General features: G+C 29.1%; 1 protein-coding gene across 3 annotated transcripts in view; it reads right to left on the bottom strand.

Moving 5' to 3' along the window:
* Positions 1 to 22784, bottom strand: part of Epg5 (ectopic P-granules autophagy protein 5) — a 175310-nt gene that overhangs the window by 75025 nt on the left and 77501 nt on the right. For all 3 annotated transcript variants that reach the window (XM_087155460.1, XM_087155461.1, XM_087155462.1), the window contains 4 exons: positions 17825 to 18049; positions 13751 to 13984; positions 11141 to 11298; positions 3208 to 3362 (listed from right to left, as the gene is read on the bottom strand). In XM_087155460.1, the coding sequence (XP_087011586.1) occupies positions 3208 to 3362; positions 11141 to 11298; positions 13751 to 13984; positions 17825 to 18049 (772 nt within the window). The remainder of the gene's footprint in view (positions 1 to 3207; positions 3363 to 11140; positions 11299 to 13750; positions 13985 to 17824; positions 18050 to 22784) is intronic.

The raw sequence follows: 22784 nt of genomic DNA, 5'->3' as shown, positions 1-22784 counted from the left end.
AAATCAGATTCTTCACTTTTGGAACAAAACTAACGTAGTTCAAAATCGAGTTAATTCTCCACATCAACTTTGTCATCAGACATCAAGCAAAGAATTATCTCTCACGTAACTGTAAGATAAAAGAAAAAGACGAAAATGCATGAATGGAATTCTGTAGAATTAGTAGGAGAGATGAGCGAAAGTATTTAAAGAAGGCAGTGCTATATGTTAAAATACCTGTGCTCCCTCTTCACACATTAGGTCGCCTAATTCCAGGAAGAATAGCTATATCATTCACTAGTTACAATAGTAATACTAGGCCAAATGGAACCACAGTCCATAAAATGCAGATTCTTCAGTGACCTTCAACCTTCAGAATTGAAAATGAACAGCCAAAAAGAAAATGCATGATTACAGCAGTCGCGGGAGGGGCAAAACTCGCTGAAGATGTTCTGTGATGTCAAAAATATTTATGACAACAACAGAACATAAATTTAGTGTGAGTGAAACTAAAAAAAAGAAAATTCCGTCTCTTCCAACTGAGAAACATTTCAAATTCGAAAGGGAGAAAAAATGTTTATTTCCTTCTCCCCTCAACCTCCTGCTACCACTATCACAATGGCTTGTGTGAGGAAGTCTAGAATGACAGCAGAACATAATGAAAATTAAAAACTAACAAACTGTTCATTCGATCACGTTATAGACAGGCAATTTTAATTTTTTGTCTATTTTTCATTTCATTTCAAAAATTTGTTTTATTAGGAAACTGTGTTTTTATCTTGCTACATAGAAAGGGCAAGGTGCTGAAGTTTCCTCATAATTAAAAGATCAGGGTTCTAAAAAAATATATTAAAAAATTAAGTTCTTTTTGCTTATTTTTTCAAACCAAAACAGTTAAATATAAAAAAAAATCATTTAAAAACTACTTTGGGAAATAACTTATTGAAGAAAAAACTACGATTTCATTTAATTTAAAAAAGAAACATTTCTGATAAAACAAATCTCCATTTTTCTCCCCAAAATTTACGCTTCAATTATTTATTATGAAACATTTATATCAGTGATAATAAAATTTTCGGATGATAAAAAAGTTTTAAGTTTAGTACAGTGTTAAAAATTTTTAAGTTTAGTACAGTGTAACGTCCCATATCCGGACGTTCGTTTCCCGGAAGGGTCGATTTCCTGGACACTTTTTAACAATCAAAATAAACAAAAAAACTCCCGTTTCCTTAAAAAAAAAAGGTCTTTTAACACATTTTCTCTTTTTCTAGCTTGCACTGAACCCCTGATTTATGCATTGAACCCATAAATCACAAAGGGGAAGAGAAGATCTACCAAGACCATTGAGTGACCGTTAGCGACGCTCCTACTCCGGAATGCAGGAAAAGAGGGAGGTTTTTTTTCAAAAGACCACAACTGTGTCCCCTCCCCCCTCTTTTCCTATGCAGCTGGCTAGTAAAAGAGGCATTTCCTGGAACCTTTTTATTGAAAGAAGAGGGTAAGAGCAGCAAGCGTTAACGTGGAGGGGGAGTTAAAATGGAACATTTGAATAGGTCTAAAAGGATACATGTCCGAGAAAAACATTCATTCTTCCCCTGACCATGCAATATTTAGGAGGCGGGGGAAAAAGGGGGTAAGATTCTTTCTTTAGTAGATTCTTTCAGTCATACAAGAAAAAATAAAGAGAACCCCATCAGCGTGCCCCGCCTTTATGCTTGATTGACAGCAAATGATTGGAGAGAAAACAATAATTTGTCACTTCCCCGCCCTCAACTTGAATGATCTCCTCTCTACATTTATTTTCTTTCACAAATAAGGAGGAAATTAATTTTCTCCTCCACCTACCCACCTTAATGAATGACGGGAATTTCCCTTCTTTCTTGCTTGAATCGATCTAGTTAAAAATGGCGGATTATTATTTTCATAACTGTCAATTTTTTTTCGTTTTCTATATTTAAAGCAGTAATTTTTTCTTCTTCTAATATTTCATATCTGATTGATTGGATAATCTAATACTAGAACATTATTCCCCTTAAAAATAATGTTTATTTATTCTTGCTTCTTAGATTTAGATCATTTTAAACTTTGTTCCAGAATGAAGTGAATTTCCTCTTCCTGCTTGAATCCTTCTAGATCAAAATGGCGGATTAATATTTTCATAACTGTCAAATTTTTTCGTTTTCTATATTTTTAGCAATAATATTTTTTTTCTAATACATATTTTATGTTTGATTGATTAGATATTCTAATACTAAAACATTATTCCCCTTAAAAATAATGTTTATTTATGTTTTGCTTCTTAGATTCAAATCGTTTATTAGATCATTTTAAGCTTTGTTTACCTTGGGGGTCAATTATACGGAAAAATCCATTATACGGACTTCTGGAAGTACCACCGATTCCGGCTACGCGACTTTACACTGTATACGTATCTGCAGAAATTAGATTGATGCATAGAATAAAGAGATTTTATTTTCCAGTTTCATGACAATTTGAAAATAAAATAGTTATAAAGAAAGTATAGATAAGGAGAAGAGAGAAAGAAATATAGCATATTAGTTTATTTTTAAGTTACAAATCGGAATTTGTAACTCCATTTATAGATGACGTCATACGGTTTTTCGTCAATCAAAACTTCTTTTATCACCTCATACTTTAATTTAAAAAATAAATACGGGAAAAAAAACGTTTTCAGAGCAAACATTGCAAAATAGGCTTGTAATATTGATAAATCTCTGTAAAAATCAAGTGTTGAATAAATCTACTGCAATTGCAAAATTATTACGCATGGCTTGTGGGAAATGAATTTTCGCAAAGCATGACAATCAAACTTTAAAACACAGACAGGCCGAGGCCTATCTACTGGAAACTACTGTAGCTTTCAGAATCATTTCTTATTCCTAAACAATTAAAAAAAACAAATTTTGAAAAAAAAAGAAACACATTACAAAACTTAGTTAGCTTAATTTATCAAATATTTATGAAACAATTTTGCATTATTTACATAAACAAGTTAAATATTATTCCTGTGGGATTTGCATATGGTGAATAATAACATTTCTATTTTTGAAATATTGAAAAAACAGAAAGAATCTAAACAGTATTATAATAACTTAATTGTAAAAGCTGACTATTGATAAACATAGCCTATATAAGTGGACATATTGGCAGTATTAATTAATCACAATTTTGTTTTACAAACATAAATTGAAAAAGTAATCAACAAACCTGGGTTCTCTGATTCTTTAGAATGTTTAGTTGTTTGCAATTTATCCAACCAAAACTTAACAGATTCATCCAAGCACTTTTTTAACCTTTCAAATAAAAGTCTTGAATTACCTGTTCTAAAATAATATTCACCCAGGCTTCGAGGAGCTTGAGTTCTATAATAAACAAATGACAACATAATTTCTAAATTGATAAATATAAATTAGATCAAAGGAAATGGAATTATTTAAAAAACTTTTAGATTACACTAATAAGCGTATATTTTTTAAAATTTTAAATGAAAGGTTCCACATTCAAACAAATATATCAATAAATTTATGTATAAAAAATAAATAGAAGACTCTAAACTTTAGTTAGTTGATTTCAATGAACACTAAATGGTCACCCAAAAAGAGAATAGGACATACTTTGTGCAACATAGCATAAAGCAAAAATAACACGAATAAAGGAACAAAAACGGACACAGTTGGTGAGTTTATTATTCTGCACACAGCTCAAAATCTAAAACGTAGAATTTTAATCAAAATCTTAAAGAAAACAGAGGTAGTCCGAAATGCATGTTTAAAAAAATTAACGCAACCTAAAATGCATGTTTAAAAAAATGAACACAACCTAAAATGCATAGTTAAGAAAACGAACATTAAAATTTGTTTCCATTTTTCATACTTTCTCTTGTCAATATTGTTCCTTTGCAAAGAATAAACAGATGTATCCAATAAAATTTGTAACATGATGTCCTCCACTTGCCTATATAACTTCATGGAATTTTTAAAAATAGTCTTTTCTGATAAGACTTTAAAAGTCAACAGTTGTTTTTAGAAGGTTGCAACCGGTCCTATATATTTATAATAGTAGTACAGTACCTTTTATTCAATATCCAAAAAACCATAAAACAGGGAAATATTTTGTTTTCACCCCATTTTGAATTAGAATAATTGAGACAAAATGCAAAAATTCCAGTGATCTTTGAAATTGAGACAAGGGAAAAGTGTGGGAGTCTTTGATTTAGAAGGAGGAAATGTATTAGATATGCTTATCAGTGAACAGAAGGTGGAAGGGTAGTAAAAAAAATACATTGCTATTCTTATACTATGTAAATATAATAAAATAAGAAAAAGTGAAGAGGAATTACAAATTTTTAATTTGAATATGAAAATTGCTAAAATATGACAATTTCTTAATTAATAATTAAGTAGGAATATAGTTAGCTGTATAGCAACAAACCTTTTATCCAGTTTCCAGAAAATTTGGAAAAACTTTGCTGGCTTTCCCACCATTTTCAATTAGAACAACTGAGTCATCCTTGATGCTAAATAGATGGAAAAGTGGGAGAATTTTTTTCTCAATGCACAATCAAATGCAAAGGAGCGGCAAACTTAGATAAAATTAAATGAACCCTTAATCTCATGAAAAAACTTTCAGCAAGCAAATTATTGACTCTTGTAACTAGTTAACCCTTTTGTTGCCACCTAAATATTAAAAAATTTGCTTGAAAATCACTGAATTTATTAAAAGTGTTTTAATTTTAATTTTATAAAATACTAAAATAATTTTTAAAAATAATTCCAGAATTGAGGTGTTCTTACTAAACCAGAATTTAACGAGATGCGCCGAGAGCCTTTGCTTAAAATCCCATGACGTCACCAAAAATCGATAATATACATAGAGGTGAATTTGCAAACTGAATGCTGAAGAAAAAAAATGCTTTCTGCCAAGTAGAAAAACCAACTGCTGTCAATCCGATTCTCTATGCCTGAAAGCCAAATGGAATGATGTAACCACATTAGGTGGGTCAGAGGGCTAAAGCCATGTGTTGTAAAACAATATGAAATAGTAGTCTGCCACTGAACGCCGGATGTAAAGCATCGGCTTCGATGAACATAATTTTGTATTTGTGGTATTGCTTTTATGATGTTTTGTTACCATATTTTTAATTCTCTGAAGGGCGCCACCCTAATAATATGGAATTTGTAAAATAAATGTATATATTTTTGATTGTTGATGAAGCCCATCATTTTGTGTTTTCATCAGTGTTCAGAAGCAGAACAACTATAAGTTTTTTATTTTATCTCAAAAATATAAAATGTACAAAAAACAAAGAAAAGAGTAAGAAAATGAGTATAGTTATAGAAAAAGTTAAAATTATAATAGTCAGTTAAAATAAAACTTTTTGTTTAAGTCATTGTTAACAATTCAAATTTCTCCGAAGCAATTCTAAACCTTAATTTTGTTCTAAATGCAAATATAAATATATATATATTATATATATACAGTGAAACCTCCGTTAAGCGGACATTCATAGGACCAAAAAATTTGCCCGTTTATGAGAGTTGTCCGTTTACGGGAAGGGTACCCTAATAACGAAATTTAACACCGTAAATTGTTTTTAGAATATTCTCAAAGATGTAGAAATAATGAAATAATACCTACAAGGATATTGTAAATATCTACAAGAATATTTATTTAAACAATAAGAAAGATAAAAAAGAATATATAAAGAAGTTTGATATAAATACATAATTCTGGTTGTAGCTACAGATAAATAAATATAATTTTCCTATTAGCATAGATACTCAAGTTAGACATATGATGCCAAATAGGAGCGTACTGTCCTCAATCCGTTTCAATTATTAGGTTCACATCCCCTTACACCAGCTTATCATTTGATAGGGAACATGGTTAATACCTTCTTGGAAAATAAACCTCCCATGATTCACAGTAATGCATACCTGTAAGTCATGAGGACCTATGGAGATGATTATTCACAATTGATCAGCTATCAAGTGTCTGAATAAATGTTTCATTTATATAAACACCTCAAAGATTGTACTTCTGTTCCCTTTTTTTTACCCCAGTTGTGTTAAATACAGTCTTCAAATTGATAAGAAAATTAAAAAAATTTTCAATGGGGAAGAAGCATTGAGAGAAGTCATTTCAACTTGAGGGGTCTCATAACCTGTGTGGTCCAGATGAAAAGATCAAAAGATGCCGATGTCAGAATTATTTCAGGAGTGCAGTACCATTTTCTCTCCTTTCTTTACAAAGATAAGGCAAGGTGACAGGAGAAAGATTGATTTTTCGGTGGTGAAATAGCTTAACAATATTTTTAGTTATGGATAAGGCAAAAAGTTTTATTTACATGCTTTAAAAATGGTGAAAAGTTGCATTTTTTTAGCTTGCAATTTATTTTGAAAAAGTAGTGTCCGGTTTGTAGAGATAAAAAACAATGTTTCAGGACCAAAATGACTGTCCGCGTCCGGTTACGGGAGTGTCCGCTTGGCGGAGAATGTACGTAATGGTTTATTCATAGGAGATTCCCGGGGAATTAAAAATATGTCCGTATTGAGAGGCGTCCGTTTTGCAGGAGTGTCCATAACAGGAGGTTTCACTGTATATACAGTGGTGGCCAAAAGTGTGGACACTTTTTGAAAGTTTCATGTTTTCCAACTTTGTGTGCTTGTAGAATATATTAATTTTAACTTAAATACAAACGTTTATATATCAAATTGAAGGTAATTTAATGTAAAATGTAATAATAAATACAGTATTACAATATCTGTATTGCGAAAAAAGTTACGCAATTAATAGTAAGATCTATCTCAGATTTGTATTTTTTTAAAGTGATACTTACACAATCAATACTTAGTAGGATAACCCTTATTTTTTAAGACAGCTTCACAGCGTCTTTTCATCGAGTGAACGAGTGTCTGGAGTTCATCTTTCGTAATCACATGGTGCAAAGAATCAATTATAGCTTCACTTAGTTGTCTTTTATTGGATGGACGTTTTTTTCGTACAAGAATTTTCTAACATCGCCACAAATTTTCAATTGGATTGAAATCAGGGCTGTTTCCTGGCCATGGTAATATATCTATGCCTTTATTTTGAAAGCATGCTTTGCATACTTTTGCTGTGTGGCATGGAGCTGAATCCTGCTGAAAAATAAATGGTGCGTTGTTGGGGAAGAGATCCCTGATGGAAGGTATCAATTTTGGTTTCAGGACAGTTTCAATGTATTTTTTGGCATTCAGGATGCCAAATCAGGCAGAAAAAAATGCACAAGTGCTACTAACGATAGAAAAATTAAATGGCTATGCCATCATGATAGAAAAATGTCATCAGATGCCATTAGATGTGAAATGAATGCAGCTGGTATTGCAGTAAGTTCAAAAACAATAAGAAGAAGGTTATCAGGATTTGGACTACAAGCTAGAATTCCAAGGAAAAAACCATATTAAATCAAAAGCAACGCGAAAAACGAGTTAAGTCGGCAAAAGAACACATTAAATGGTCAGAAAATCAATGGAAGCAAGTAATCTGGAGTGATGAGAGTAAAATATCGCTCTTTGGAAGTGATGGTAGAAAATACGTGAGACGTAGAGTAGGCGAAGCGCTTCACCCTGATTGCATTGAAGCAACTACAAAAAATCCAACAAATGTCATGATTTTGGCATGTATCTCTGCAGATGGTGTGGGCCGAATTCAAGTGATTGATGGCATCCTGAATGCCAAAAAATACATCAAAACTGCCCTGAAACCAAAATTGGTACCTTCAATCAGGGATCTCTTCTCCAACAACGCACCATTTATTTTTCAGCAGGATTCAGCTCCATGCCACACAGCAAAAGTATGCAAAGCATGCTTTCAAAATAAAGGCATAGATATATTACCATGGCGAGGAAACAGCCCTGATCTCAATCCAGTTGAAAATTTGTGGCGATGTTTGAAAATTCTTGTACGAAAAAAACGTCCATCCAATAAAAGACAACTTATTGAAGCTATAATTGATTCTTGGCACCACGTGATTACGAAAGATGAACTCCAAACACTCGTTCACTCGATGAAAAGACGCTGTGAAGCTGTCTTAAAAAAATAAGGGTTATCCTACTAAGTATTGATTGTGTAAGTATCACTTTAAAAAAATGCAAATCTAAGATAGATCTGACTATTTGTTGCATAACCTTTTTTGTAATACAGATATTGTAATACCGTATTTATTATTAAATTCTACATTAAATTACCTTCAGTTTGATATATAAACGTTTGTAGTTAAGTGAAAATTAATATATTCTACAAGCACACAAAGTTGAAAAACATGAAACTTTCAAAAAGTGTCCACACTTTTGGCCACCACTGTATATATTATATATTATATATATATATATTATATATATATATATTATATATATATATTATATATATATATATTATATATATATATATTATATATATATATTATATATATATATATTATATATATATATTATATATATATATATTATATATATATATATTATATATATATATTATATATATATATATATTATATATATATATATTATATATATATATTATATATATATATATCTATTATATATATATATATATATATCTATTATATATATATATATATATATATAAATATATAAAGAAAAATAAAAAAGGATCATAGTAATTATATAAGTAAAAATTAAGGTAGTATTGTCAAGCTGAAACACAATATTTTTAGTTTTGATGTCAACAATACAATTCAATTTTTCACAAAAACGATTGTTTCCATTGCTAAATTCAATGTTCAATTCAAATTTTTCTGAGGCAACTCTTAACCTCTAAATATTATTTTTTTATGTACACATTTCTAAATGTCAGTATTCAACCACAAAACAACTTAAAGTCCTCAAATTTAGCATGAAGTTGTAAAATGTAATGAAAGAGGGTCATAGCAATAATGTAAGTAGAAGTAAAGTTAGTACTGTAAAATTAGAACAATATTTTTAATCAATGAGCCAAGTTCTTCAAGAAGCAGTTGTAGAAGTAGCTGGATAGAAGTTGTAGAATTTCTTTAAAAACACAATTGTTAATTTGGGCATTTGGCAATATAACACTTATAGAATTGAAGGATTTCACCCTTGATTGACCAACATATAACTGACCGTGGCTATACACTGGTTTAGCTAAATCTAAATTTTTTTTTATCAATTTAAGATTCATAATTTAACTCTCATTAAATTTAACTTAAAATATGAAATAATAAAACGGCATCTAATAATATAACAAAACATGGAATAGTAAAGCGCTCAACTCAAAATAAAATAGCAATAGCATAACATTTCTCATTTCTGCCAATGAAGAGGAACTATTTCAGAACTCAAAACAAACCAATCGTTTTTTTCTCAGTGACAATCGGAGATGTGGCACACCCATATTTGGTTAGAATCGAGGACAAATGCTATTGTGTTTATGTAATAAGTTCACAACTTCTTAATTATGTGGATAAATACGAAAAAAAGTTTAGAGATTTGTACAAAAGGCCTTCAATTAAAAATGAAAACTGTTGCCAATGCAAGAAAAGAAATATCATCGCTTTTATTGATGCATACATATTAGCGTTTTATATAATATAGATGATGGTAAAATGAGAAATTAATAAAAAAAATATAAAACATTTATTAAAATCACCAAATTAATATAAAACATAACGAATGAAAAACGTGATATATTTAATACCTAATTAAAAGAAAATTCTAAAATACAATGATAACCTATCAATCAAATTAAATAAGAACCACACTTAAAAATTAACAGACGGAATTGAAAGTTGAAAGTGCTAACTTGATTTTAAAACCTGGGACAAAGGATATAATGCAATCAAGTGAATAAAATATAAAATCTTTATCATAAAATTTACAAATATGAAGAACTAATTTTCATTAAGTACAAATTTTATTGTGACCAGGGAATGATAATTTTATTTTGAAAAATTCTTTCAATAAAAGCACATTTAATTGTTAAAACTACCAGATTCCGCAATTTGACGCTAAAAACGAATTTAATAAAAATGTAATAAAAAACTTATGCACAAATTAAGTAATTAAATACTAAAACATGTCAAATATTTATTTATTTTTAGATAAGATTATATCTGCATACATAAAACTTAAAAGGTCATGCTAAAAACACTACACGAATTTATCAGCAACTAGCATAAGAGGGAAAAAAATCTACATGGAATACAACCAACATAGTAATAAAAGACTAATAATAGATTAGATAAAAAAAATTAGATGTGAAGAATAATTGATCAATAATTATTGATTTTTTATCTTTGGATCTTGTAATCTTGAAATGTATCACTAGTAAAAAGAGAAAGCAGCAATCTGCTTCATAAAATATTGCTTATGTGTAAATAATCTTCAGCTTTTATTTTTTTTAACCAAACAGAAAAAAATATTATGAAGCAAACGATTTTTAACGAAAGCGGATGTGATTCCACATCAGGCAAAACTTACTAATGATACCGCAACTCTGAGAAATCAGAATTCCCTAATAAAAATATTGCTACTTTAACAGATAATAAACATAGTAGTATATAAAAGACAATGACGTAGACAATAGTATAGTAGTAGTAAAAAATAGAAAAATATCAAGAATGATAGTAGACAATAAAAAATATTTTGTTTCTAATAATTAATGTATTATCCGAAATTATAAAGTACTAATTTGTCAAAATAAATTAAGGATGGCGAAAATTGAGACACAAAAGTGGATTTAAAAAAAAACCTAACAAGTCAATACTTTCAAGGCAGAAGTTTCAAGTTACTTAACTAGGACATTCATTTGACATCACTCCAGGAAACGCTTAAGAATAATCGGAAGAAGTTGATTATTTTTTAAATCCCCTATTGTGCAAGCACAAATTAAGGTAGAGTAAAATCGCACAATTTGATAGGTTGTCAAATTCCCAGTTTTGGGGAAAATTAAAGGCAAAAAAAAAATTTCCCTTACTTTTTTATCATATCTCATTTTCCCTGACAATTCCCGGTTTTTCCGATATTCTCGGTGGGTACAAATCTAATGATTTAGTGTATCTAGTATGCAAATATAAACAAAAATGAATAAACATATAATAAAAGTGTACTTTGGATTTACTTACTCTAAAGAAATTCTTTGAAAGTAGAGTAGAAAGAACTGTTGCCACATTATTGGCAAAGATGGGTGAGACACAGGAGTGGCTATTATTTGTTTACTCCATCTATAAATTGGGAGAACATCTGGAGTTGGAAGTGGAATTTTTAGAAAAAGAGCTGACTTCTAAATAAAGAAAAATATTTATACACTAAACTGAAATAAGTAGAATAAGCCAACATAATTTATAAATTTTTGAAAACAATGTTTCTTTGAAGAAATACAAACCTTGTGTGAAATACATAAATATGTAACTCTTAAGACACCATATAACAGAATAAAACGAACTATATGTTTCAAAATGGTTGTGCCATTATTCATCAGGTAGTTAAAAATGATAATAAGATAAAATGAATGTAAAGAATCAAAAGGACAAACATTTTAACCAACTCAGCAATAAGAAGAAAAAGCTAAGACAAATCAAAAATTGGGAATCTTAAATGATCCCTATTTATTCAAAAATAGGGGTAGTTGTATTAGTTCAGTAACATGATATCTTCAGAGCATTAAGGAAAAAATGCAACTGTATCTTTGCAAGAATTTAAAAAAAAGAAAGATTACAATGTAATACACTAGAAAAATAATGTTTTAAGAGCTTACTTTCAAACAAACAAGGTAATAACAATTCAAACACAAACCCTATTTCATGCAAAAATAAGACCTTATCAAAAAGAGCCTTACTGCAGTGTTTCAGAATTATTGCAAGCAAGATTTATCTAAAAATTTATATTTACAAAAACTCATAATTTGATACTCATTGAAACTGAAATTGTGGCTCCAAAGACGAAGAAAAATTTGTGTATAAAATTCTCTAAGATATAAAAAATCTCATTATAATGTGTCTGAATATAAGAAATTTTGCTTCCAAATAAAGAATTATTCAATGAGGAAAAAACAACTCTTACAGGGGTCAGTCTAGGTTTTTCTGAGAGGTACCTATTTTGCGAAAATTTAGACATAATTTGTGAAAAATTAAAAATTATATTGAAAAATCAACACAAAAATATGGTAAAACTATGGATTTATCGTTTCTTAAGGGATACAAAAATAAAATTTTAATAAGAAGTATTTTGTGAAACTATCGTTTTTCATAAAGTTGAAATTGTGAAACTACCATTTTTCCTAAAGTTGAATTTGTGAAGGTACCGCTAAACGGTAGTAAATTAGGCCTGGGCAGACCCCTGTCTTATGACATAAATGTTAACGAAGAATGATATACATAGCTAATAAATTATAGATATTGTTGATAGTATATTAATAACAGTGATTACACTATCTGGTCAAAAATATCCTGATTTTCAGTGGTGTGACCTCAGAGAATTCTGAGGCATATATTACTATGTTTTTGGTCCCCCTTTTGCATTTATTGACAGTTTACACGTGTCAGGAGAGATTTGCAGTCTTTTAACAGGTGGCTACAGGAATTGATTCCTAGGCATGCATCACAGCTGATGTGTGTGCAGTAAGTATTTGCAATTCAGTTGGTTACAAAATCAGGGTTTTAATTTGTCCTAAAGGTATTCCATGAGATTTAGATTAGTGCTCTGAGAAAGCTAGTCTAGTTTTCGAATAACCACTTTGAAAAACCACAACTGTCCAAATCTTTATGTGTGAACAGAGTAGTTACCCTACTGGAAGAGAAATGGGCCTTCCTGACATATTGCCATGGAGTTCTGACAGCAGTATTGTCCTGAATAATCACATACATCTTGGAATTTAGCACTGGACCTAAAGGTCAAACTATTAAAAACATCGAAACCCACACGCCGATGATTTTATTGACTGCTCAGATACTTTTTTCCAGATAATGTAATTGAAGAATATAGTAAAAAAATTATGTTTTCATGTAACTATACTGTATTATTGAAGTACAATGAAATTTAAGCACCGTTAAGTGCCTTTAAAAAAAAAACTAAAAAAAAAGCATCTTAAAGTTTTTTTTAAAAATAATATTCACCCTGCTTGGACCCTACAAGCTTGATAAATCTATATAAGTTGTGTCTAACGTAGACATTTTCAACTAATAAATTAGTGGCATAGAAGCCTTGTGTAATCACCCTCTTATATCTTTAAATACTGACCTAAATAAGTCTGAATTTAAATAAGAATACAAATTTTAATCTAACATTATAAAAATATAATAAAGTTGGGAACATAACAAAATAACAATTGGGAAATAGTAAATAAGAGCATTATTGAAAATAGTCAACATTATCAGAATAAAACTTATTATTAAAATTGGAAAATATTATCGAAATCAATAAATAAAAATTAACTTACAAAATCAATATTACAATTTAAAAGCTGGAAGTTTGATTTTAATGACATTAATTTCAAAGGATTTTGATAGTATGTGCATGGTAATACTATATATTTTCAAATAATTGTTATAAAAATGCAGTGATTGCTTATGAACAACATTTCAGCGAATATTTATAGTCATCATGAGACTTTTTAGCAACTTAAAATAGAGGACTTGTAATTACTTCTCAAGTTCTGGAGCAATTTTATTTTAGGTTAAAAAACAATTATAACAGAGATCACATATGAAAGTAAGGTAAATGAAATAAAAATATACTTTAATGGCTAGGGAAATACTGATTTTATCATCATTGTATATTTCATTTTGAACTCTTTTCCACAAAGCTTGCATAAGTTCTTGTTTTGATTCAGACCAAATAACACTGAATGCTAACCATGCAAATTCTGATGATGTTTCTTCTTGTAATATTGAAAAAAAATTAGAGTCATTATTTTTATTCCATTTGTTCCAAAATGATGAGTTAGCAGTGTTATTATCGGACAAATGAATCTGAAAATGAAATAATAAAAGATTAGAAACAAGAATCACCTGCAATGATATTTAATGTACTGAATAAAGAAAAACAATTTGAGAAAAAGGTTCCTAATAATCAGACCTTAAGATACAAATTTTATTAGTAAATGTGAGTAACAATAAGTAATGATACTTCTGTAGAATTTTTGCAATTTCAATTTGAATTTTTGCATTTTTCTCATTTTAGATTGAGATAAGAGCACTGGCCTCACGATGGTGATCCGGGTTCGATTCCCAGCGATGGCTGGTCGAAACAAATTATCATTTGACAAGTCATCATTAAAATGCTAGATTGTCTCCTGCACCTTCCAAGAGCCTCAACAATGCAGAACGACCAGTCTGACGATTGTGTTTATCACATAATATCATTATCAATATCATTATCAATATAGTTATCAACTATATCACATAATTTCCAGGCAAAAGAGTTTCACCCACATATAACTAACTCAAAGTACAAAATATTGAAACAAGATATAATAAATTCTCAATCCTTATAAATTTCTAGACCAGAAAACTCTTTAAACTTTGAGAGAAGAATAAAAAAAAAAAGTGGCTGCCTCCAATAGAAACAATGTAAATTTCTGATAATTAAAACTTTTTATTTTATCAGATAGTGATCAGTATGTCAAAATAATGTGCTATGGATCACTATACGAAGTCCTTAAACTTTCTATGGTTTAATAAAGATATCACAAATTTGAAATATTTTTCACTGATAATAGAATTTAATTAAAATATTTCAGTTAATCATTAAGAGCAAACATTATTCACAAGGGTATAATATATCATCAACATACAGACAAAACCACTTAGTAGAGAATAGGAAAAAAGAAATTAGTTAAAAATGGATTTCAAAGCTGGTTTTTACTCCCAAAATCATAAATAGCTAATTAATCAGTTAAAAATTACATTGTCATGAACAAATTTAAATCATTTCAAATTTAAAAAAAAGGAACTTTTTGTGACATCTTAAAAAATAAGTGAAATCATCTTATTAATTTTATTTGTGTACGTAAATATCTTTACATACTTGCAATATAAGCTTGACCATCTGGAATGTGACTGAATTGGCTATTTCGATATATTTGAACACCTAAAAACTCGGGTTTTTTATATTCCCTTATTTTTGAGAAAATGCAGTATCAATAAACACATACAAATTAGCACTTATCTCATGAGTACTCAAGCTCTCTGGTAAGTTTGGGCAATGTATTTAAAACCAATTAGTGCATATCTAGATAGAGGTTGATAAGTGTCCTAAAGAGCACAATCCGGTAATAAACATTAAGACAGAAGAGATAACATTTAATTTTATTTAGTGTACTATATTTTAGATAAAGTGTTTTTAGATAATTTAGATTAGTGTCTTGTTACTATAATATGCAGAACAAGGGTCCCAACTAGATGAAATGCCTCCCTGCAATTTCAAAAAATTTGGACAAGTGGTCCAAACAAGTGGATTTCTTACAAATTTTGACAAGATGTTTTTATTAATCAATCACAACTGTGTCAAGCTGAAATTTAAAAGTTCCCTCTCAGGATAATAAAAATGAAACAAAAAAGAAATACAAGGGAGAAAGAGGGCAAAGGGAATGAATAATAGAAAGTAAAAAAATAGCTTTGCTTTCTAAGAATTATTCAAGAGGATGAGGGAAATAATGGTTTAGCATAAAGGTCCTCTTTTTACTCTCTTTTTCAGGGAAGCAAAGAGTGTTTGTCTTATTCCTGGTTAATAATGTAAAGAGGAAAGGGAGAACCTGCGGCAGAGGGGGAGAAAGAAAATGGTTGAAGGAACAGTAGAACAGAAAAATACAATGTATGTGTATTACTCTAATACTCAGTCCTAGTTAATAATGTAAAGAGGAAAGGGAGAACATGTGACAGAGGGGGAGAAAGAAAATGGTTGAAAGAACAGTAGAACAGAAAGATACAATGTATGTATATTACTCTAATACTAAGTTTGCATTTAACAAATGATCAATGAAATAATAAGCTTTTATTATTTGGGTTTCTAGGACTAGCATCTTATAGAAGTATAATAGAAAATAATTCAAAGAAAGCAATTTTTTCTTACAAATCACACATTATTCTAATGTTGTAACTAATTTAAATATCATTGAAGCTTAATTTTCTAATAAATAAAAGCGACATGTTAAAAAACCACACCATTTGTTTTAACAAAAAATTTAAAATATAAGTTTTTGACAGTAATTTTAATTATTTTTTAAAAAAGAACCTTTTTCAAATTTTATAAATTCTAATGCAGGAATGAAATTGGTCATCGGTAACTTTTAACTTCATTTTAACTAGAAAGCATGCTTTTTACTCAATAAATTTGTAATTAATATGTTAAATTTTATATTTATCTCTTATTTGTTTATTGCTCATTGATTGCATGCGTCATAACGTGCTGACATTTTTCATGAAAACAAAATAGATCACAAATGTGGTTATTAAGAGTTAAACACATTTCTGAAATCTATTTTTGTAATTATATTTCAAAAATCTATTGAATGAAATTTTAAGATTTTATACATTATTTGTATTTCTTATGAATATTATTATTAGTATTTTTGACATACATCATATCACTGATATTGCTATTTTACCGATTATTATCGGTATTTTACAATCATTACTGTTTAATTGCCTCCTCACAAAAAAACACATTTTTTGTCAAACTTTGAGGGGATGCTTAACTGGTGCTTCTATAAAATTTAACCTAATATTAGATGATTATTTGCACACAAAAATAAGAACTAATATTTTAGCTAACCATAAGCTTTTGTAGACATAAAATATTTAAAAACCACATAATGTCAAGAAAATAAGATAGTATAGTGTAACCTCAAAAATCCATAAACTTTAGAAAATCAGGCAATTATTTTTAGGTCATGGCAAAAAAAAATGAGCTAAATCTATTTTGAACTAAAAAAAAATGTGGAAGTTTATCTGTCGCAATACTATTATGTTAAAAAATAAGCGACTTTGTAATAATGTGGAAGCCTGGAGTAAAAACTTCATTAAAAGTGCACGACAAAACCATATGGATTTCTGATGAAATCATCATGAACCAAGCATGTCAAAAAGTGAAGCTCAATTGCTCGACTAGAGACTCAGTTTGCATGTCATAATACTACTGTATTGAAGACATTGGGAATTTAAATGCTACAAAGAAATTCACTGCAACAATGCCAGAAAAGCATTTTAGAAAACTACCTAGATTTGCAATGAAATCTTCATAGGTTAAGGGTTTAAAAAGTTTTTACTCAAATTCGCAGGTATTAATGCTATTGCACGATTAAGAACTTTTACAGGCAAACAGTACAATTACAGGCAAAAACTTATGGGTAAGAAGACACAAATTAAAAGTGGAATTGGCAGATCAAAGAGTAATTAGGTACTCAGTTGTGCAGTTCAAAATTTTCCTGTTGCGATGAAATCCTTTCAGGAGCCTGTCTAGGTTTTTCTGAAAGGTACCTATTTTGTGAAAATTTAGACATAATTTGTGAAAAATTCAAAATTATATTAAAAAATCAATACAAAAACATGGTAAAAATATAGATTTATCGTTTCTTATGGGATACAAAAATAAAATTTTAAGAAAAAGTATTTTGTGTAACTACCGCTTTTCCTAAAGTTGAACTCGTGAAACTACCGTTTTACCTAAAATTGAATTTGTGAAGGTACCGCTAAACGGTAGTAAATTCGGCCTGGACAGACCCCTGCCTTTTCATAACACCAAGCAATTTGGATTTTTGAGATTCTGCCGCACTTTTAATTTTTGCACAAAATAAATAGGCACATACTTACAGCACCAAGAGTATAAAGGAGATCCAAAATACTGTCTCTAGTATAGGAGTCCGTAAAAGCTATTTGCAAAACAATATCTAAAAGATAATGTATTTGTTTTGAATAACCTTTAATACATGATTTCAATGATGGATGGGCCAACACTTTTAACAGAAGCTTGATCCAGAGTTTTAAAAGAGGTAAAGCACATTCAATTGTCAAACTACCAGCTTCTGCAATTTGATGCTAAAAAATAATTTTATAAAAACTTATGCACAAATTAAGTAATTAATACTGAAACATAAAAAAATTCTTATTTTTAGATAAAATTATATCTGCATACATAAAAATTAAAAGGTCAAGCTTAAAACTGAATATGAATTTATTAGCAATTAGCATAAGATGGAAAAAAATTTGCATGGTATACAATCAACATACTAATACAGTAGAGAACCAATTATCCGGGATGCTCGGGACCATCGCTATCCCGGATATCTGAATTTCCCGGTTTTCTGGATCGACCAAAAAGTGTCGTTAATCGATGTTTTATCGAACCCGAAGTACAAGGAAAAAGTGTAATGTATAAAGTAAGAGAAAAAAGAAAGGTACTCCTAACTTTAAAAAGAAAAAAAAAATGGTAGAAATATAACATTTAAAAGAATAAAAAAATTTGCAAGTTTAGACAAGAAAATAAAGTTTAAAAAATACAAAATTCTCATATTTATTTTTTAAAAATAATTACAATTCCTAAAATAAATAATCTAAACAAAACCAATGATTAAATAACGCAATATATTTCATACCTAATTATACGGGGGGAAACGATAAAATAAAAGGAAAACTTATTAATCTAAATAAAAACACTTGAAAATTATCAAACCGAAACGATAGTTAAAAAAGGCACTAGCATAAATATTAAAACCCAGAACAAGGCAAGATCAACGGAATTCAAAAAAAAAAAAAAAAAACCTAATGATAAAATTTATGAATAAAAAGAATTAATTTATTGAGTGCGAAATTTATCGCGAAAAGAAAAAAAATCAAGCGTAGTGGAATCAGAAAAACAAAACTGCAATCTGCTTCATAAAATAATCCTATGTTTAAATTAATAAACAATTCTCCTTTCATTTTAATTTTTTTTGTTGATAAAAACAAGATTTTTAATTACAGCAGATGTGATTCCACACCAAGAAAAACATGCAATTGATACCGCACTTCCAAAGAATGAGAATTTATTCAAAAGAAAAAGATTTTATTTTTATTAGTCGATGTCAAATAAATATATTTTTCTCTTTTCTTTTTCTGCTCACTGATATGCATGCAATGCATTTTCCCCACCCCCGTCGTAAATCAAGCAGAAAACGAAATCAGCATGCCACACCCTTGAGTTTGATTGACGGCCTAAAGGAAAAAATAAAGCATTCCTCCCTTCCCTGCCTTCAAGGTCACGGAGGAAATGACGCTTCTCTGGGTAAACGGGGAAAAAAAATTTCCCCTTCCTTACATTTTCTTCTACAACTTCAAGGATGAGTCCAATTTCAGCTTTTTTCGTTTTAGCTTAAAATCGTTCTAGTTTAAAATGGCGGGAAAATCGAGCAAAATTTTTCCCGGTTATCTGGATACCGGATAAATGGTTCTCTATTGTATAACTGTGAAGAATAACTATTGCAATAAGATTAGAATGTGTGAAACATTACAATTTTAAGTAAAGAAAGTAAAATGCTTGCTTCAAGAGAAACACATACACCTGGCAAGTACATGTTCATTCAAAAAATTATCTTGCCTTTTTTTGTCATTTATTTTAATATGTGAAACCATTAGCTCTTTTTGTTATATGAGGATGTTCAATATGGTTTTTCTTAACGAAAAGAAAATGTTTAATAGAAATGAAAGAAAACATTACTTAAATTGCAAAGTATAGATAATAGATAATATAAGAATAATAAGATATAGATATAAGATTTTAAATCCATGTTGTACTTCAAATTTTAATAATTTCTAATGTGTGCAGACTTCTTCTGTGAAAACATTCTTTATCAACTCTAAAACAGTTAACAGATGATAGCTATATAGTGCATAATCAAGTGATTTTGTACCAGTAGGTATTACTGATAATAGTAAAATAAAGCTTATATAATCCATAATTATTGATATCCATTTATTTCATTAAAAAACTGAGATAGTCATACAACTTACCTTTTGCTTAAATAAATGGTCTAAAAGAACTGCCCTACTATATTGCAAAAAAGACTTTCATACAAACATCTTTTGTATACAAACATCTTTTTTCTGAGAAAGAAGTGAGACTGTTAATTCTTTAAATATTTACAGCTACTTAAGAATGTAAAAACCTTAGAAGGCAAATATAGATTATTCACTCAGAATTTAAAAAACCTATAATGCATTGGCACTAAAAATGAAAATAATCTATTGAAATGCCATTTCTTGGGTTACATTTCTGCAATGCTTGGTGTGTCATTGCAGGACAATAATTTGTTGAAAATAAATATTTTTGAAATACTTAGAGGTGCCAACTTTCTAAACTGGCTATCAGAAGTACAATAGCATAGAAATATACAGTTGACATTCATGTAGTTCAAATTAGCGCAATTATAAGGTGTATGCGCAACTTTATTCAATAAAGGTGTAAATGCTATTATACATGCCATCCTTAAAAAAAATGGGATATAATTTACGAAATATATTCAACGGATTAATGGCTTTTTCAGACAAAAAATTGAAGCAATAAATTTGTCAATCCACTTGTTGTACTGCACATAGAAAATTATAATTTTTCTTAAACCTCTCAAATGACCATGCACATACTAAGCAAATGCCTCACTCCATTTCCTACTAACAAATAGACCTTAACAAAAAAGAAAACATCTGATTTTTATGGACCAAAACATCAACCTATCGAGAATTAGAAGGTGAAAAATGATGTTTCATATAACCTTTTTTTTTCTTTGATAGGAGGGAGATTAGCCTGAACCACAGTTGCATAAAAAATGTGTGAACATATGGAAGCAGTAAAAATGAAAATGTCAAAAGCATCACTGGTTTAAACATATAATAAATTATTAGAAATTCTAAAAAATGCAAAATTAAAAAACAACAAATTGAAATAACTGAATTGAGAACACAGGGTGCGTAGCCAAATTTTTCAACAAAAAATAAGCACCTTTCAAGTACTTTTTAAGCACTCAAAAAATATTTTTAAGTTTTATATACATTAATAAAATACAAAATAATTTTCTTTGCATGATCATGATAAAGTAACTAGTTTCTGACAAAGAACTCTTTTCTTGATTATATTAGGCATTATAAAATGATCACGAGACGTTTTGGTTCAATAGCAGAGGATGGAAAATGAAGCCTAAAATTGAGAATATCTTGCAAAATGCAGCAGAGTTACACATGAGAGTGCAATAATCTCACCAAACTCAGCTCAGTAGACGCACATGAGGACTTGCAAGTATTTCATCAAACATGTAAAATGATTGAGGCTTTCATAATCTGAAGATCACCGGTACATCAAAATAGATCTTAATTGAATGAATTATAAAAAAGTTGAACAGAATAATATAAAAAGTACGATTTTACATAAGACATGGCGAAAATTGACATTACCTATTCGAAAATGTTACTTTTGAAAAGAGAAAATTAAGCACTTTTTAAAAACACCCAATGAAAAAAGCACCTTCAAGGGCTTTCAAAAAACGAAAATCTATTATAAACACCTGCAAGCACTTTTAAAAACGCTACACACCATGGAACAAGAAGCAATAGAAACCAGTAACAGGGGTGATCATGGATTTATGAAAAAAGGCCTTACATTTTAACACTGAAAAACACTATAGATGACTAAGACATAGATTTTCAGATTAACACACACTTTGATCATTCTGAAGTAATAAAAATAAATAAATAAAAATAGATTCAGGAAAATGATTTAAAATTTTCTAAAATGATTATTTTTTAATTAACTATGTAAGCCATGAATTTGGATGTTACAACTATGTTTTGGAATGCAAGTTAGATACAAAACTCTTACTTTGCTTTCTATCCATAGAAATAATTTTTGTGAATAAGAAACATGATGTTTGATTTTGAAATCACTAAAAAAATATGACTGATGTATGAATTTTAAATATTTTGAGAAGAAATCACAATTATCGTATTTTATATTAAAATTGCGTAAATATGAATCACATTGTGATTTTTTTTTAAAAATTACATTGATTGAGAACTTAAGTAAAGTCAGCTTTTGAGCAAAGAAATAGATACTTTTGAGAAAATGTAAGATTCTTTTTAAAAAAAGCAATGTAAAAATTTGTGCATTTTTTTTTGATGAAAAAACAGGGAAAAAAAGTCTTACTATGGAAGATCAAGAGACAGTAAAAAATTTGGGAATCTATCATTAAAAATAGTAGAGTGGGCCTTTGTGTAATACATAAATTTTACTATCAAATAAAATAAACACTTAAGCAAAGGAACCAAATTTAAAAATATACTTCACTAAAATTTAATACTTTAATATGAAATGATAAAATTGAATTGATTACTTCGAATCAATGTTCTACTTTTTGGTCAAATTTAAACTAACCCTTTATATTGCCATTTTAACATTTTTCATTTGAGCAACTGCACATTTTTCCCCACAACATTTCAGATTTCAATTCATGTTCTCATTTTTTCTATAAAGAGAGAAGATGAAGTTTCAGCTCTTAAGAGTTGAATGAAAAACAGTCTATTTTTTCCTGATCAAGTTGAAAGCTCTGTTAGATGCAGCACTGCTATGCGAAACAAACATCAAAGTCAAAAGTTGTTTTGTTAGTGCTACAGATTTTGTTTTCTGCCACATTCATCAGGAAGATACTTTGTACCACATTACATTTGCACTATTATTTTTAAATCAAAATTAGTGAGCTTTCACATCAGAAAATAAATAAAATTTTGCTGCTAGAAATTTTGCTGAGGA

Source organism: Parasteatoda tepidariorum, chromosome 11 (genome assembly GCF_982258835.1).
Source record: "Parasteatoda tepidariorum strain Cologne lab strain chromosome 11, Ptep-v5.0, whole genome shotgun sequence".
Classification (NCBI taxonomy): Eukaryota; Metazoa; Arthropoda; class Arachnida; order Araneae; family Theridiidae; genus Parasteatoda; species Parasteatoda tepidariorum.
The sequence above is the reverse complement of the archived record's forward strand: the minus strand, read 5'-3'. Positions and strand labels throughout refer to the sequence as shown.